General features: G+C 39.4%; 1 protein-coding gene and 1 long non-coding RNA gene across 4 annotated transcripts; both read right to left on the bottom strand.

The window, feature by feature from the left end:
- Positions 1 to 2,960: 2,960 nt before the first annotated feature.
- On the bottom strand, positions 2,961 to 5,545 carry LOC107278788 (uncharacterized). Of its 3 annotated transcripts, XR_003238420.2 has the most exons (5): positions 5,219 to 5,523; positions 4,998 to 5,133; positions 4,525 to 4,584; positions 3,568 to 3,703; positions 2,961 to 3,222 (listed from the first exon to the last, which is right to left on the bottom strand). It is a non-coding gene; the product is annotated as an uncharacterized lncRNA (long non-coding RNA). The 3 variants fall into 3 exon arrangements; XR_001539693.3 differs by lacking the exon at positions 4,525 to 4,584 and having other exon boundaries at positions 5,219 to 5,545; XR_001539695.3 differs by lacking the exons at positions 4,525 to 4,584; positions 4,998 to 5,133 and having other exon boundaries at positions 5,219 to 5,537.
- Positions 5,546 to 9,858: 4,313 nt separating this feature from the next.
- On the bottom strand, positions 9,859 to 12,622 carry LOC4346523 (protein NOI4). The gene is made up of 3 exons (XM_015795786.3): positions 12,501 to 12,622; positions 11,027 to 11,221; positions 9,859 to 10,122 (listed from the first exon to the last, which is right to left on the bottom strand). Exons 1-3 carry the CDS (start codon positions 12,507 to 12,509, stop codon positions 10,078 to 10,080), a joined length of 249 nt encoding a protein of 82 aa, XP_015651272.1. The 5' UTR covers positions 12,510 to 12,622; the 3' UTR covers positions 9,859 to 10,077.
- Between the last annotated feature and the right edge of the window lie 6,981 nt (positions 12,623 to 19,603).

Genomic DNA, 19,603 nt, shown 5'->3' with positions numbered 1-19,603 from the left:
TTTTCATATATTTTCGCAAATTAGCTTTACTCCTCAAATGACTCTTTCTCAAATCACTCTTGTGGTTTGATTTGTGGATCCTCACTAAGGCATATTTTGCAGAAATGTCCCTATTTAAAAGGCTGTATAAGTGGAGCTCGGTAGGGATCAATCGGGGTATACCTGCATCACATATTTTGCAAAGCCAAAAGACTGGACCCAAGGAGATGACAAGTCATACTCTAATGTGCATGTGTGTGTATGTGTATGGTTATTCTGTGGGTGGAGAACGGAAATAAAAGATAGCAACTCCTTTAGTATACCTCCTCCTCCATATTTCTCTCTTTGGAAATCTGAAAAACACTTCTTCTTTTTTTATCATGCCCCATACATTGTATGAGCAAGATTTTTTTTCTATTTTCTCTCTTTTTTTCATCAATGCTCCATGCTTGTATGAGCAAGACTTTGTTTTTCCTTCTTTTGCATAGCCATGCCTCACTCTCTTTTTTTTTCTTTGAAAGAATTTTGGAGGAAAAGGCATAAATGACTTGGAGTATTTATTTTGTGGATAATGGATAAAATAAAATAAATGATGGATGAGAGATGCTAGCTTCTAGTGTAGAAGTTTTCCATACATGTGTGTATGTGGAGTGTGCGTGTGATCTTGATCATGAAAGTATGAAAAGCATCTTACACGGGTCACAATAATTTAACAAGGCTCAATGTAATGCTAAGCAGCCTAAACATATACCAGGATTTTGCAATGAGAATCATATATGGCCTTGGTAGCTAATAATATATTCAGTGAGGAGTATTGCTCAAAAAGATTTTTTTATTTTCACAAAATAAAATCCCAAGTATCATGACAGTTGGACATGAATTTCTTTTGTCAAAACCATATCACATATATCAATTACTTAGATGAGTAAGGTTCCCTATCATAGATGGTTGTTCACAAGTGACGAGTGTTAGCAAAGAATAAAAAGTATACATCATTAATCATAGGAAAATTTTATTTGTTGAAAGTTAATGCTTTTTTTTATTTGGAGCCAAACTAAATTGTATTTGAATCTTTCATGCAGGTTTGACTCACAAACATGGGAGGATAAGGAAGAAGACGCGCAAACCTGACCATACGGCGAAGGATGACAGAATCGGGCCAGAAAAAGGTCGAGTAAACACTTGGTTCGGCCGACCCAATCAGGACTTGGTTCTAGCTGCTGAATTTTGTGCACAGGCGTGGGCTGGTGTTCATCATATTTATGTGTCAAGTTGATGTTGTTGCACGTCGGGAGTTCCGGAAAGACTCCCCCACACTTGTTTTGTACCTTGTGTTTATTCAATAAAAAACATAAAAAGCAAATGGGCTTCCACCGGGGTGAAATACCGGTGAGCCAAATCTTATTCAAATAACTCTAGGCGCATGAAGTGCCTAAATTTATTTTATTTTATTTTATTTTTATCTAATTAATTTTTTTAATGGCAACAAGGAGCATGATGAGTATCCTAGCAGGGCGGATATATGAGGCGACGATACACTAGGTGTTTGGGATTCTTACTAGATGGATCTTACCAAGATCAGAACCAAATTTAATGCAACAAAGCCTTGCATTTGTTCTACTTGGTTCCCTGAGCATCCATTGTCCCATGAGACCAAGGAGCGTTATCCGAATCTTGGAGTTATTGTACACTGCTCTCTAGTTATCAATTTATTCCATGCAAAAGGTTAATGGACAACAAATAGGCGAGGGGCTACAATGATTTGAAAAGGTTTTATCGTAGCCTCAAGATTAGTTGTTCACATCCACACTAAAAAAGAATTGGATTCAAAACTTAAGAAGCGTGGATCCCACAAGTTTGCCAATTATTATTATCGTGTTTTTCGAGAGACATATCTTTTATTCTTAAAAACATTTTTTATTCACCAAATTGTTAATTAAGCACAACTTATACAGGGCTTAAGATAAAATTGCACTATCGTAACAAAGGAGCAATTGACAACATATTTATCGTGCACCTTGAAAGGTGATGCGTTACTCCGTTGCATGTTTGCAATTTATTGATTCATTTCCTGGGCCCTGTCTTACCTCCAGTGTGAATTGAACTTGAGGACTCACCCATGAATTTGAAAATCTAGTTCACATGGGATATATATCCAATGTCTATGAACATACTAGCTCTGAGAGTTCATTAATCAAACTCAACTCCATGTCTAATCTGATTAAAGCAAACTATCTTAACCTAAGCACCATGCTTAATTTAAAAAGCCTATAGATGTCTCGTGCAAACACCCAAACCAGAGCATATGCAAATAGACACAAGAAACATAACCATGTATGCTCATGTCTCAATCATATAAAGATAAGTATGAGTAAAAGATGTGGTGAATCTTTTGCTGCCTTTCGTATACCTGAGTGTACTTACCACCAACATGATGTATATGTTGAAACCTCTGAAGCAGTGGCATGATCACATGTGATTGTCGATCTCTCCTCTGTCTTGATGCGAATTGTGGCGGAGGAAGGCACTTTGACCAAACCAACTCAAGCGAGTGAACCAAATCTTTGAACCAATCACGGAGGGCGACGCGACCCCGCACGCACAAACCTGACACCCAATAAAACCACAACTGCTGCACGGTCAGACCTAACCGAAATGGACCCACGCGTAAGGCAAACAGTTGTGTACTGAGCCGGTTACACAGATAACAAAGGTGGTATCACAAAAGGAACCACTCAACGTACATAAACCATAGGCACACAAACGATACACAACGATATCCACTGAGTCTGGGGGCCTATGCACCGTGGGCCCCTACAGCAGCTGCACGACCCCAACATCATGAATCAGTCGGGATCAATCCAACCAGGAAACAAACCCTAAACACCTCGATCTAATTCTAAGCAGAACAATTCGCACCGCGAGGGACACACATTGAGGAGGTGCCGTATGGCATGCCCCCTTTATTCCTGGCAACATAATGACCAGCATAGAGGTGCCGTATGGCATGCCCCCTTTATTCCTGGCAACATAATGACCAGTATAGTTTAACTGTCCTGAATCTGAACTACCAGATGAGCATACATCTGCTTAGCAAGTTACAATTCAGCAAGGAATTATAAAAAAAATGGAGATTACATTTCCTTGGAAGTAAAGTAAATCTAACATAATACTTCAGGGAAGACATTACAACTTTCCACAAGCTGCTCCCATCGAAGCATTTAATCTTGATGAACAAAAAGCCTGCAGAATACAAAATACATGATATGTCAGTCTATGCATGGTATACCAAAGCATCAATTGCAAATTATCTGTAACACTAGGAGATCTATCAGATTCACTGAGGAGCTAACAGGCAGATGCTCCTAACCATTGAACTATAGATACGAGGAACAAACATATGCAACGAAGTGCAAATCAATTCACATGTAAAAGCACACACTGAACAAAACAAAACAATCGAGCCGGAAGCGTAAGAAAGGTACAACTAAGCATGATCTACATGTATTTTTTTTTCTTTTGTCTCAGCCCAAACCTGTGAGTGCTATAAACAAAATCAGATACCTAAATTTCCTGAACAAACCTTACCATGGGTTTATCATCATGTCTCTTACAATAAGTGCCAAGAGCAGTGTATGGCCTGACTCTTTCCTGATAACCAATAACGATACCATGACATCGCAAACAACATGGAGCTCATTTATTCATTTGCCTCGAATCGGTCCTGCAAAGCATGTGATGAGGATAATCATCTTTCACACCCAATTATAATCAGGATAACAACACCAAAGTAATATTTGTGATGCACTCGATTCCCAACACCCAACTACAAACTTGTACCTAGAACAATACCAAACTGCAACATGAAAATATGTATCACATCACACAAAGGTTCTAGCCAAGTGAGGAATGAGAATTAGAATACACAACAAAAAGATAACCCCAAAACCGTAAGTGAAAAAGTAGAACTATGAACATGATTCGCTCATTTTAAATAAGAAACAAAAATAAGAGATATGAGCAACCACAGTACAGAGTATGTTTTTTACCCACACTTTAGACATATGTATAGCTAAATAGATTGACCAACCATATGGCTAATCAGGACATCTAAATATAGGTATGATCTTCACCCATGTGGTAGACCAAGGTAGATCCACTCACATATCCGCTAATACATTTTTTCCATGTGGCTTTATCCGTAACCAACCATGCAACAGTGCGGTATGGATGCTACGTGTTGAAACACATGCCATTGCAATGAAGCAAAGCACCCACCTGAATAGGCCCTAAAAACTAGACAAAACATGAATTGCCCTATTGCAAGCACCAGCACGTAACAGACCATAAATGGAAAAAATGATACAACAGACCTAACAAAACTAACAGTTTATATTTTCCATCTATTCATTGAACCCTGCCATCTTGCAACATCACAAAGGAACACAAAGAGAACCACAACCGTGCATCCATAGAAACTAAACTAACTATAAAACGCAATTGGCTCTTTCCGTAAAACTCAATCATAAAATATAGCCGGCTTACATTATCCTATGAAGAATACTATTCTTGCACTTCCAAAGAGACCACTGCAGTCAAAGCTTTCTGAACAATACATCAATTAATGGAGCTTTAGAAGTATAACCGGGCTTTGCTGCGACAATTAAAGCGCAAACAACCATGCTGGCTTATAGAAAATAGAAGGAAATAACAGAGAAAGGTACTGAAACACATAACTCAACAGTAACCATTACAAACACAAACTTAATGTACTGCAACAACATGATGAACCCTTTTGACTGAACCTATCACAGACAAACATTCCATGTTAAGATCTTCTAAATTGATCAAGCATTCTCATTAGAAATACAATGTTTGGTGGAATTTTATCTCGGATGCAATAGCCAAACAATTCGGGGAAGAATTCTGATAGCAATAGGAAATCATGATACATATGTCAAGCTGGAGATTTGGCAAGAACAAACTCTAGCACTTAATTAAATCTGAACAATAAGCACCTAGAAAATCAATTTATGGGAAAATAGACGGAGAAAAGTAGGAAGCAGGAAAACCCATCCTAAACATCCCATAATCCCCTTATTCTGTCCTCCACACGAGTCCTCTCCCCCCCAACGCATAATAGATGGAATTCCCCTATAATGGAAACCAACCAGCACCGTCAAACAAACAGGTGAAGGAAAAAACATTACTAAGCAAGAGACCATAATTTGTTCTCCACCTTGATTCACCTCATCACACCATCATGACCACATAGGCTGGCCCCGCGCCAGATCACAAGCAACACGCCGGCATGAAGGAGCGGCCAGCAACAGTTTAGGCGAAGACGGAGCAAACACGGAGATCGAAACGGAGCGGAGAAGAAGATGGCACCGGGAAGTGCGCCAATGGCGACGACGGCAGTCCGAGGCACAGGCGGAGGCGGGGACGGGGGAGGGGCCAGCAGCGCTGCTGCGTGGGTCGGCAGGGGAGGGGGCGGCGCACAGCAGACGCAGCTAGGGCTGTGGGCGATGGCCCCGTGACCGCGCGGTGCTCCGCAGAAAAGCCCCTACGTTTCCGTAATTTATAACGCGGTCCTAAATCGCGGTTTTCTCTCCTTCGAACGAAATATCCGTATTTCCGAATGACCCCCACGTAAAGTATCACCTCAGGGGTACTATTCGCGAGGGACGTCGATCGAATTACACGCAAAGCGGAGGGCCCTCTCGCAAAAAAACCACCCCGTGGCACTGCAGCGACTTAGCAAAAGCTTTACGTGGTATCGCGCCTCGGCCGAGCTATGCGCGAGCCTTTTATTTTGGTTAATCTGAAGGGTCTTTTTTTTTCTCAGCTGATTACTATATCTAGCTAGTATCGAATAATTTGATGGCATGGATGATTTAATTCTCCGTATATGATGGCATAAATAAATATTTTTTCTCAGCCCAAAGTCATTACCGTTGAGGTTCAATGTCTTGGTACCGACACCCTAACCTTCTATGGTAGCAAAGTCGCTGATGTAAAGGGGTCGGCAAAAAAAAAAACTTGCGCCAATGACTTATTTATCAAAAATTCCTAAAAGGGTTGAAATATAAATACTTTTTATTACAAATAGGTCCTTAACGCCAAACATACTATCACTAAGAACCTATTTTTTATAAAAAAATTAACATTTTAATCCTTTTTAAAAAATATATTTTACAAATAGGTCTTCAATGCCAATATATTTGGAACCGACCCCTCTACATCTCGGCTACGAGGAGGACGAGGGTGTCCGCGCCGGCATCGTTAGCGCCAAGACGTTTGGACCTCGATGCAAGGGTCACTGCACTGAGAAAAGTATCTATTACTAGAATAAGTTTTTTTAATAATCTATTTATAAAATAAGTTGTTAAAAAGTGTCAAAACATAAAACATACAGAGAACACATGGGCGGGTGCATTGCATAGCAGAGTTGCATGTCAAATATGAGGGTTTGAAGAGTTCAATTCAGGTGTACCATAATTTTCTTGCTAAACAAAGTAGACGCTCACAAATACGCATCCATTCTTACTGTACGTGTACCTCCAAAAAGTTAGAGTGATTTATATTGAGACGGGAATATTTCCTAAAAAAAGGATAAATAGTGATAAATACGAACCCTTGAGCTGAGACAGACATTTAGAACCAAGCGGGTAGATTTCATAGAAAAAACCTTACCAGATGTTCTGTATTCTTTAAACATGTCGCTTGATTTGTTTTGCTGCAGTAGTAATGAAGCGTATGTGCTGTGCAAACTTACTAATTTAAACCATAATTATATACATGAGTTATATGCCAACGCATTCAATTTAGGCTGAATTAATACATAGGTATTCAAACATGACAAGTGTAGCTAAATCGTTGTGATGCATTTCATTTTAAAAAATCATATGCAGCAAACACTTATTCCACGTATACAGGATCACATAAGTGGAAATTACTTGGTTAGGAGGAATTTACCTAAATTCCAAAATGTTTCATAAAGAAAATAATACAATTCCATTCGAACAAAAACAAAGACGGGGTTAATTCTGCTAAAACGATGAAGCAACAAAACATAGTCAGGACTCAGGGCAGCACCATAAGAGTTTCAAAAATTATGAAGCTTTACAATATGGCTAAATACTCTAAAACCAGTTTGGCAATTTGAAGCATAATAATAATAAGAATTTTCATGGGAAACTGAAACAGACATTTGATCATCAGGAAACTGCTGTGATATTTTAATAAATTTAAGAAAAAGTCCAAATATCCCCTAACTTTGGATGGAAATCCATCTAGTACCCTAGAATTTAAAACCAACCCTAAGGGCTTACTTGGATGTTTCGGGTTTTTTTCTTCTCGGTTGTAAATAAAATCACGGGTAACTTTGGTTACCCAAAAATACAGGTTAAAAGAAACTCCTCTGGCTGAGCTATTTGGGAGAGGAAACAAAAACTTTTCTAGCACTATGAACTGCAGAAGGTGAAAACTTTCTTTCCCATAAAAAAGTTAGCATGAACACTGAATAATACATGGAAATTTCAGATCCAAACCCCAATCTAAAGCAACAAATCTGGATAAACCAATAGTAAATTCAGATTCAGACATCGCTGTTCATAAAAAATTAGAGCAGAACATCGAACAGGAACAAGAAAATTCATATTGAGAAGAAGATATATGAGAATCATATAAAAAATTGGAACCTAGAAAAGAATCATACATGTCACCTACAAAAATTGGAACCTGCAGTTGCACTAGAAAATGATTTGCACACAAAAGAAAATTTGGAACCGAGTGATGGAGACACAATGCAACTCCAAGACGATGCTGGACAATCAATCAGGAGATCGGAGAAGAGGGAAGGGCTTCCGGTGAGCTCCAAGATGATGCGGTTCCAGTGAGCTCGAGAGAAAGTGGATGTGTCCGGTGGCAGCAGCGGCATCTGGGAGGAGAATGTGGTGGTGAAGAAGATCCCGGCGGTGGAGAAGGATCCGGCTGGCTTGAGAGAAAACGGATCCTGGCGGAGGAGAAGGTTAGAAGGGTTCGGTGGCGCCAGAGATGAGGATGGCGCCGGTGCAGAGAGAAGTCTGTTTTTTTGGCCTCGATAGCAGATTTTTCTTTTCCCAGTGTAATGGGCTTTTTGGGCCGAGTTATAATCCGGGATACAGGCCACCCCAGCGCGATTTTACGGTCCGACTAAAAATAAGTCACAAGCCGGTATTTTAGGAAAAAGTACACCGAAGGTCCCTCAACTTGTCATCGAGTTACAAAATCGTCCTCCAACAGCAAAACCAGATACCGGACGTCCCTCATCTAACAAAACCGTTCGATTTAGATCCTTCGGTGGTTTTGACCCCGGTTTTATCCGACGTAGTGGCTGAATCAGCGCGTTGGCCCCTCATGTAAGTTGAGGGACCTTCAGCGGTTGACGTCCGGTTTTGGGCCTAAGACAGGTATTCCAAGCATGCCCTAGACTTTACAATACCATTCGGAGTACACATTCGTATTACTCGTAAGATGTTTTTGCGTATTCAGAATTTTAAACCAACGGTTTTGAATAACAAATATAATATTTTTATATATCATAAATCGTAGGTTATCAGTTAAATATATAGAATAAGGTCATACTGTCATTATGTTGTTTGTTTGTAGGTGAAAATAAACAAGTGGTACAAAAAAATATTTGAGTGAAGATTTTAATGTGTGTGCAATGCAGATGTCACATGATCAAACTCATCTAACCCATATCTTAGCATTGACAAAGTTATCATGAATGTCTCACTAATGACAGATATGTTATATATCACTAAAAGAATAATAGTTGAGTATAGTTACGAGCATATGTGCCAATCTAGGACTAAGCTTAAATAATTCTCTTGGCAACCCACCATAAAAAAAAGTAATCCTCTAGACGATGCATTGTTGAGTCCCAACCTTTATATTGTCATAAATATTCTTTTAGAATCCTATAACTAGGACCTTGCATAGCTCCACAGATATATGGATCTAGCGATTATATTAATAACATATGAATGAGTTTTTTTTTATATATTTTAGAAGAAATATAAAATTTGCAAGAACTTCAATTTAACTTACAAAGTTTAAATTGAGCATGGATCTGAGATTTAGAGCTGTGTGAAATGGAGCCTAAAAGCAATGGCACAAGTTGTTATCTTACAGAAAATAGACCCAAAAATGTGAAAAGAAAAACATAATTCCACTTCTCCCGTGGCACGAGCCATCACAGTTAGGGATGTAAGTGGGTAGTCCCGTGGCTACCCACATAAAAAACCCTTGCTAGTTTATTTCTCGCATGTTAGTATAAAAATTAGAAGAAAAAATAAACTAGAAGTAAGATAAACTGAAAAAAAAAAAAAGCCCGCTTGCCCGCCGCTTGCATCCCTAATCACAGTTTATTAGTTAACACATACGCACTGCTTTCACAGCTGGAGTACCGCGCAGTATACGAGCCAATCCATGATATAGAAATATGTCATATTGCATGATCCTGAGACCACGTCGACACGTCAAAATTTGGCTTGATTGTGACATCACAACTAATATAAGCATAAATTGCATTACATTCGTGATAAATTATAATCTGCAAGATCAAAACCATACTTGCACCAACTGAATACCTATTATCAAGAGGTAAACCCGCTGTCTCATGCTGAATGCAACAGAAAGTCATCTCACTCAAGAAAAAGGAGTAATAGAAAGCGTCTGTGCACGAATAAGTCCCCTCTGTTGTGGAAAGCAGCATATAGGTCAGCACACAAAAGAAGAACATGCACATCCAAGTTGAGAGGCCTTTCGGTGTTACTTTTGCCTTTTCTTCTCGCCCTTTTAAACAGAATGAACATTCAAGAATTGAGTCAATTTGACGAAATACCAACTTTATGCATCAATATACACCACTGATGTTTTCCCACATATATAGGTTGTAAATAATGTACACACCATAGAAGTAATATTACATGTTCCGCCATAACATCTTCACCACACAGTAAACCCACAAACAAGTTCCCATGGATATCGTGGAGTTTTTTCTGATTTTAACAAGGTAGACGCTTCCACAATCCAATCAGCCCATGATCTTCAAGATTCAGCAGCAGTAGGTTGCATGCAGCAGAACCATTTCTTCTGCAAATAAAAAAAATATTTACATCATGATAAAAACAACGAAACTACTTACCAAGTTAAAAAAGCATTCCAATGCAAGAGTTGCAGGAGTAAAGTTATGTTTCAGGATAACCTGTTCCCTTGCACTATAAGAAAATTATCCAAGGACAGTGATCATCAAATATTTATGCATGACAGTATCTGAAATCTTGCCTATTAACCTATTAATGAGCTCAAAGATTATCTATGAGCCCAAAGGTTAATAGGTAGTCTTCACATATGAGCTCAAAGATTACCTATCAACCAAACACTTATGGACTTGCAAGGTAAATGAAATCACCAGAATTGCCTGGTAGGTAGAAACAGTTGTGTACTTCAGCAACCAAATTTCTATGCTAAAACAGACGGTTGTGGTTCCAACAATATTGCAACAACATATGCTTGCTCATTTCTGATTGTTAGACAATTCATCCATGTTAACTAACTTTTGTTATGTAATTACGGTATTCCAAGAACTTGACATCCTACCTGAACATTAAATAGCATACCCCCTGAACCTCGATCAAAAAAATACCCCCTGAACCAGCAATGATGGCCTTAGAAAGGTCTCATTGGCTTAAACAACCACACACCACCATAGGAAGCGTACAGCATAAATATCATTAATTTTCATTATAAGTACAGCTGCAACTCAGCAACAGCATATACGATCATTCGCGACCAGATTTTGATTGAAATATGCATGTGTTTTATTGAAAAAGAAATTTTTTTTATCAGAAAATTGGCCTTTTGCCCACAAGATCATGACAGGTGTGTATTTCCTTCTTAATTGGAAGTTTGGACTTCGGAACTCCATTTTATCATTACTCAACATGAAAGAGTTGGAAAGCCCATGAGAAGGAAATGGAAAGAACAGAATACTTACGGAACTGTTCGGTTTTGCTGGATACAACCCTTGTCCAGATGGCTGTTCACTTTTTGCGGCCAAATCTTGTCCCTGTGAATTGCCACCAGTCTTCTTCTCGTCTCTAGCTTTGTTAAAGATTACAGTGAATCCCTCAGCTGAAGCAGGATCATTGACATCCCATTCCCCAAACTTCGGCAACGGACTTCCTTTTTCCTGCAAGTGCAAAGGGGTCCCTTGTCAGACACTATCATATTAGATATATCTGAATGCTTGCTCAGGACAGGAGGAAATAGCTGAATAGCCATCATTAACGAAATTGTATTGTGTGCCGTGTGCCAAAAAGAACAAACCGGATATTAATTGAAGGAAAAAATAACAAAGATACCACATTATCACTCTATTAGGACCCGCAAGAGTTCCAGTAATTTGATTATGCTTGCAACAGGGTATAAAGAAAATCAAAACTTTAAAGCAAGCTGTCAGCTTTATCTCAATAGTGGGGCATAGCAAAATATAGCAACACCCTAATCCACTCAAAAACCACATGTAGGATTGCTTTTAGTTCCACAAAACAGAATATTGTGACACCCTAATCCAATTTAGACACCACATGTATGACCACCTGGGGTTCTGCAAACAATTAATCACCTAATGCAATCAGAAGCAAAAGATTGTCCCACTAACTAAATATAGACACCCTAGTCCAATTTAGACATCACATGCGTGACTACTGTGGCTTGTGTGATACAGTAACCAACAACATCACAGAAGCTGCACAGCAACAGGATGTCCTTCCTAGTTACAACTGCCAGGCAACTGCACTAAACATAGAAAAATTGTCACAGAATCTCCTTGATAGCAAATAAACCTACTTACATTCAGTTCACGAAAGCAGAAACTACAATGAGAAGTTAATCTCATCCCCCCTAGTTCCGATGAATGAAATTCGCAGTGTGCACAAGCTACATACATGCCAAGTTACCAATCAACCATTCCAGGAAATCCAACTCCAACATCACTCATCCTCCCAAGCAGCTAAGCTCTCAACATAAACACAGAATCCATTCCCCAAACTTGAGAAATTCGTGGAACCAACCCTAAAAATAGCACGGAAGTAAGCAGCCACGAATCTCAAGTGCCCCCTACGAGCTGGACGTTGGACTTCACGGGAAAGGCCCCATTCTTGGATCAACCACAACCAAGAAACCGCCCGATTCCAAACCCTTACCCTAAACCAGAAGAAACGGCTTCAACACCAAGCTGGTAACCTACAGCAAACCCTAGCCCCACCTAATCCGCAACCAGCCGCCGATCACCGCCGCCGCACCCGTTACCCACGCAGATCAAACCAACCAATCAATCCGCTCCAGGAGCAGCTCCAACCCGGGGGATTTCTACTCCCCCGCACGCAACCAAATCAGCGGAATTCGGGGAAACAACGACACAGCGATAGGACGAGAGGAGGGTCGGGGAAGGGGAATCGGAATCTCACCGCCGCCATCGCGATTCCTCTCTCCGTCTCCTGCCGCCGCCGCCGCTGCTGTGGTCGAGGAAGGAAGGGTGGGGTTGGGAGCAGAGGAGAGGAGAGGAGAGGAGAGGAGAAGAGGAGGAATCGGTTTGGTTTGGAGGGTTTGATTAGATTAAGTGGGGGGCGATTAAATTAGTAGGGTGATTTGATTTTGGCTTGGTATTAGTAGTAGTTGTTGGTGTTGGGGTTGGGTGGTGGTTTGCGTTGCCTGCCTGCCTGCCTGCCTGTAGGCTGGCTGGCTGGCTGTCAGCGCTGCAGTCTGTCAGTGTCTGTGTTTGTGCGTTTGTGTAGAGGAGAGGAGAAGAATCCCAGTTTTTGTGCAGGATTGTCCATGGCAGATGGGCCAGCTCCTCTGTGTCTGGCTGTGTGGTGTGTCATGTACTCATGCGTGTGGTGTGGCTCTGTGGACTGTGGTCGTCCAACACTACCCAGGGTGGGGATAGATAAAACGTCCGACTCACAAGTTACAACTCCCAAAGAGGGTCATGAAGAAACGGAGTTTTCTTTCTCAGTGAGGATTATCATGAAGTTATTCGCTTTTTTCTTAATGTTAATAAAAAAAAAGAAGAAAATTCTTCTTTTTTCTTTCCTTTTTGTCAAAAATAAAAAAAATAAAATAGAATGTAACATATTCTAATACTATAAATCTTTATAGATAGTTATTTGTCTAAATTCGTAGTATTATAGTATATCACATCATATTGTTTTTTCACGGAGAGAGTGCACTCTAGGATTAGCAAGTATGATAATTTTTTTTAAATCGCTAGGGCCCGATTTATGGGAATCAATCAGTTTTAGCTAGTTTTCATAAGGAGTTAGACTGAATGTCATCAGTTTTTATTTGTTTTCAGTAAACCGACATGGTTTATCCTGAAAATAGAAATGTAACGTCGGCCTGCGCTAGGTTAATTATTTTGGATAGAACCAATGGTGGATCTAGAAATTTTTTTAAGACTGGATAAAGATGATAAATATGCACAAATCTATAAACTATATATCACAGTTGCAAACAAAATTGGCCTCGTGCCGCACCCAAGTGATGTGTGATTGCTGTTTTTGGCTTGCATTAGAATCAGCAGATCAAGTAATTAATCTTGTGCTTATGTCTTGCACCATAAACCGAATGACCAAAGTAGTAGGATCGATAGAGCAAGAATGGGAATGATCGACTACAAGCACATTACGGATTGTGGCAATAATCAACTAGGTTGGAGTGAGTAACAGCATAATTAGAGAAGGGCCGTTACTATGACACTAGCGGTTTGGGTGCAGGAGAAGCGAGGTGACAATAGAACCACTGATTGTGAGAGGGTGCCAATAGTGAGGAGGTTGGTGGCGTTAATGCCATATATAGGGGAAAGGTTAATTAACTTAGCCAATTCAACACTCGATTATCTTCTCTTCTTCTTTTTTTTCTTCAAAACAAAATGGTGTCTGTTTGCAATTACTATCACATAAGCAAATTCGACCTTAGCGCGCGTGTGTGTGTATATATATACACACTTGATCCCTCAAGTACAAGATAAATCATTGTTTTGTAATCCGTGCAGTGAAGATAAGGTTACTTTGACCATAATTATTGGATAGCATATAAGTTTTGGACATATCAAACTGGTATGGTGTGCAACCATTTTGAGTTTACGCCGAAATATTTGGTAATCCAAATTATGTGCTTATTGATTTTGAAGAGTCTAAAATGACGTTCTTTGGTGACCGGAGGGACTATGCATTTTTAAAAAAACAAATGTATTGAGTTAGAAATGGAAAAGCCGTTGCAAGTATATATGCTCATTTTGTAAGTACATGTTGCCTTATCTTACAGTGTAAATTTTCCCTGAAAATAATTATATATGGAGTTCGATATTAATTAATTCCCAATTTTCTTATGTGTCCTGCAATTCGACGCAAATTATTAGCAAGGCACTTGACAAGTTGACAGGATACTTGCACTGATAAAGGCTCTTAGACTGTCAGCTTGTCCATGCAAAATGTGCTGGAGATATAAAGCCATCAATATCAAATGGCAGATTAGATATATAGCGTACTCCTACACTACTTTGGTTTGACCTCGTCTGCACTCCATGTTGTAGTACATACAAATCTCTGGCTAGCTGCTGCTGCTGAGTTGTGCGAGACGACACGCTAGCTACTTTAGTGGAGCAGCACAACTTGTTGAAATTGAAACTGTTGCTAATGAATACGCTCATGCAAATGCACACCAAAAAACTCAAGTTCCCCCCCCCCTCCTCCCAAAAAAAAAAAAGAACGATGACAAGTATATCACTGCAGATTAACACCAGGTTAGGAGGGCTAGTGGCATAATACTAATCTTGGTTTTATAATGTTTTTTTAATGAAAATGTTACAGTTTGTGTCGAATATGTGTACGTAGTCAGTTACAGTTTAGGACTTGGAATTGTAATAGATATTAGGACTAGAGTATGAGTCGGACTCTATCCTAAGATCTCTCATAAATAGAGGGACGTGCATATTGTAACCGCATGGCGACATAGCGTAGCGAGAGGGAGCGGCTGCTGGCGGCGACCGGCCGTGAGTCGTTGTAACTCTGATACGCTGTAATATGCTGGATCAGGGAGGAGTGCCTGTAATCAGTGCCCCGGAGATGTAGGCCTCGGCTGAACTCCGTTATCAAATATCGTGCCTCGATGTCGTCATCATGTTTGGATCTCCTATTGCGTTTTCTTCCGCGATTTGGTTTCCGATGTGATTTCAAGGCCGGTTTTATAACAAGTGGTATCAGAGCCTAGGTTTGGAACCCGGAACAATTTCCATGGGTCACATGGTGGGGAGGTCAGGTAACAAGTCTTCGGGGTCACATGGGTTGATGTGATGGGGGAGATTGTTGGGCCCGATGTGTGACAGGGGAGATTGTTGGGTTTAGTCCCACATCGATAATTGATGATGGGAGAGCATGACTTAAAAGGTGGGGGCGGTCCTCACTCATCATACTATTCTTTTGGATTATATAGGCCCAGGACCTAAAGTTGTGGCTCCGGTTAGGCCTGTGGTGAAGTAGGCCCAATGTAACCTGGGTGGCTCACGGTTGGTGGGTCGGGCTGTATATTTTAACAGAAAAACTATAAGAGAATCTATGTATGAAAGAAGAATCAAATGTTTTCTAGGCATCGTAACATGAGAGGTTTTAAGCTATCTTTGCTCTATGAATAACCAAGGCAAATTCCTGTATGAATTTATCTATGCAAATTTGAAAAAGGGGAGGGATATTTCTAAAAATCTTGATGTTTCTTGTGATCCAAATGCTCCCCTCCAAGCCATCAAAATTAAAATCTCCATTGAAAAAGGAACTTGCAACTTTATTCGCATATCTTCTACTGCTTCTTGGACTGTATGGTCTCTTCTCTTTCTGGGGCAAATGAAATTCCAACAACATTGAGAGAATGGACAAGTCAGGAAGAGGTGTTGCAGTGTCTCCTCATGTTGTTGATTGCAAAGTACATAATTATAGTTAGCCCTCTCGAAATTTTCCTTCTCAGCAGATTTCTTGTATTTAGCCTATCATTTAACAAAAGTCAGAAAAAACCTTGTGCTTTGATTGCACACAACTTGCCCAGAGCCACTTAAAAGATGGAGGCAAAACATTTATATGCCTTCACTGATGTGTAAGTCCCATAATTCCAGATATATGTCGAAGAGTCTTTTTTTTTCTGTTAGGATTATATTGTCAAATATGTGTTGCATTTCCTGAAATTGTTCATAAGCTTCGATTGAGAGTGGCCGCTGAAAAAATGAGCTTTTGTCTTCAAGATTCATAACTTCTCTTAGAGTAATGTTAGGGCTGTTTATGAATTAAAAAAAGATGTGGCAATTTTTTTTCCTGAGCAAATGTCCATGCCGACAATCTTTCCGAAATAACACTGTATTACCACTTTTTGGTTGGCAATTGGCCAGAACTTTATATAAATCTGCAAGTTTTTTATTATCCTTCCACCAAAAGGATCCCTCATTGATTCTGTGTGGAGGTCTATCGGCGTAGCATAGCTGCCAGAGGATAATAAAATATGACAAAAGCTATACCAAAAATTGGTTCACGTAGGAAAGTATGTATTGGTTTGCGTAGGAATGCGCGTTTTAGTTTACGGAAGAGTGCACGTAGAATAACAAAAGGAGTTATTCATGTTCAAGCTAGTTTCAACAGTACTATTATAACTGTTACGGATCCGCAAGGTCGGGTGGTTTTCTGGTCCTCCGCGGGTACTTGTGGATTCAAAAGCTCAAGAAAAACATCACCCTATACTGGTCAAAGAACAGCTGTAGATGCTATTCGTATAGTGGGTTTGCAACGAGCAGAAGTTATGGTAAAGGGTGCTGGTAGTGGAAGAGATGCCGCATTACGAGCCATTAATAAAAGTGGTGTACGATTAAGTTGTATACGCGATGTAACACCTATGCCGCATAATGGGTGTCGACCTCCTTAAAAAAAGACGTCTGTAAAAGAATTAAACCCATTTCAAGAGAAATAAACGATTCAATGATCAAATAATAATACTAGTCTATATGGTTCGAGAGGAGGTAGCAGGATCCACTCAAACACTACAGTGGAAGTGTGTTGAATCAAGAGTAGATAGTAAGCGTCTTTATTATGGTCGTTTCATTCTGTCCCCGCTTAAAAAAGGTCAAGCGGATACCGTTGGTATTGTCCTGCGAAGAGCTTTACTTGGAGAAACAGAAGGAACATGTATCACACATGCAAAATTTGGGAGTGTGCCACACGGATATTCTACAATAGCAGGTATTGAAGAATCGGTACAAGAAATTTTACTAAATTTGAAAGAAATTATATTGAGAAGTAATCTCTATGGAGTTAGAACCACATCAATTTGCGTCAAAGGTCCTAGATACATAACTGCCCAAGATATTATCTTACCGCCTTCCGTAGAAATCGTTGATACGGCACAACCTATAGCTAACTTGACAGAACCCACGGATTTCCGTATTGAGTTACGGATCAAGAGAGATCACGGATATCACATTGAAGTCAGAAAGAACACTCAAGATGGAAGTTATCCTATAGATGCTGTATCCATGCCTGTTCGAAATGTGAATTATAGTATTTTTGCTTGTGGGAATGAAATGTGAATTATAGTATTTTTGCTTGTGGGAATGGAAATGCAAAATATGAGATACTTTTTCTAGAAATATGGACCAATGGAAGTTTAACCCCTAAGGAAGCGCTTTATGAGGCTTCTCGTAATTTGATTGATTTATTTCTTCCTTTTCTTCACACGGAGGAAGAGGGTACTCGTTTCCAAGAAAATAAAAACAGGTTTACTTCCCCCTTTAAGCTTTCAAAAAAGATTAACTAATCTAAAGAAAAACAAAAAAAGAATTCCACTGAATTGTATTTTTATTGATCAATTAGAACTGCCTTCTAGAACATATAATTGTCTCAAAAGGTCCAATAGCAATTGGCTGTATCAATCTAGTTATAGAACTTATTCAGGTTTTTCTGTTAGAGTGTGTAGCCCGGCTCACCAACCGTGGGGCCACCCAGGTTACATTGGGCCTGCTCCACCACAAGCCCAACCGGAGCCACAACTTTAGATCCTAGGCCTCCACAACTCAAAAGACTAGTCTGATGGGTGAGGACCGCTCTCACCTTTTAAGTCGTGCTCCCCCATCATCAATTACCGATGTGGGACTAAACCCAACATTTTCAACAGTAAAGCATTGTTCTGTAAATACAAGTTAAGGACTCCCAAACCTCCATTTCTCTTTGGCTTAAAAACTTTATCCAAGCTATCATAGGAGGTCATTTCTTGTCTAGATCAGAACCTCTCCATAGATTGTTATGTGGAGATTTCTATTCCCAGAGACGCGGGAAGATGGTACCGAAGTAGTGGTGTAATGGTGACAGGATTTGCTTACGATTGAATTTGTTTCAATAGAATTTAAAAGTTGAGTTTAAATTTTTTTTTAGATATTCCATGATCAGAATTTATCAAACCCAAAATTTAAGGGATGGGAAGGTAAACGTGCAAACCAGTGTGCAGTGGGTGTAAGAGGCGAGCAATTGTTGTGCAATGAATGCTTCGTCTTGTCTCGTGAATGTGTAGGCATAATAGTTAAACACGGACATGGGTGATCTTGGAATGTGAGTGTGCAATATAAACACAAGATCACCCGAGTACACATATGCTTAACCGAACCAGTATAGTCTTAGACATTGTTTTTTTCTTTTTGGAAATTCCACATATATAGTAGAAAAAAATTAATGAAACATGAAGAAATCTAATGCAAACAATTGAACAAAATTAACTTGGCTAGTTTAGCATGCGGGGCTCTAAGTCAGTGATAACAGGCTGATTCAGTTAAGCACCAGCGTACTAGGTGGTTTTTGTCGCAAAATCGAGTGGGGTTGATCATTTGCAACAAAATAACTTATGAGGTGAAATATCAAAACTCAAGTGACTTTTGGGTTGGTTTTTGTAGTTTTACCTAACTTCGGACTTATATACTTTATCCATTTTATATTATAAGTTGTTTTGACTTTTTTTTTAGTTTAACTTGTTTGAGTTTAGCCAAATTTATAAAAATATTAGCAACATTTACAACACAAAATTAGTATAGCTAAAACTAACATTTAATATATTTGTTTTGTATAAAAAATATTGCTATTTTCTTAAAAAATAATTAATCGAACTTTAAAAAGTTTAACTAGAAAAAAAAAGTCTCAAAGCGACTTTTAATATAAAATGGAGCAAGTATAACATACATAGAAGTAGCCATATTTGGGTTAATTAAAACAGAGGTAATAGAAAATGGGACTTCCCTCTTTCTGCGTTCCCTCTATCAAGTAACGCTATAACATCTAAAATGAAAATATTATAATTCCAAACCCAGAACTACTGCAAACTGACAACCTAATTTGCTTACGCAGATAGTACCGTGCAAGTACCGAACCTGTCTGAATTGGAATCGGCAGTTGTAGTAAGCAAACTTTCCCACCTGGCACCGATGACCGATCCATCGCAACGCTTTCAACCTCTCAAACCAACACGATGATGAGCCCAACGATACATTAAACTA

The sequence above is a fragment of the Oryza sativa genome, chromosome 9 (assembly GCF_034140825.1).
Source record: "Oryza sativa Japonica Group chromosome 9, ASM3414082v1".
Taxonomy (NCBI): Eukaryota; Viridiplantae; Streptophyta; class Magnoliopsida; order Poales; family Poaceae; genus Oryza; species Oryza sativa.
Note: the sequence above shows the minus strand (reverse complement) of the source record. Positions and strands in the feature narration are given on the sequence as shown.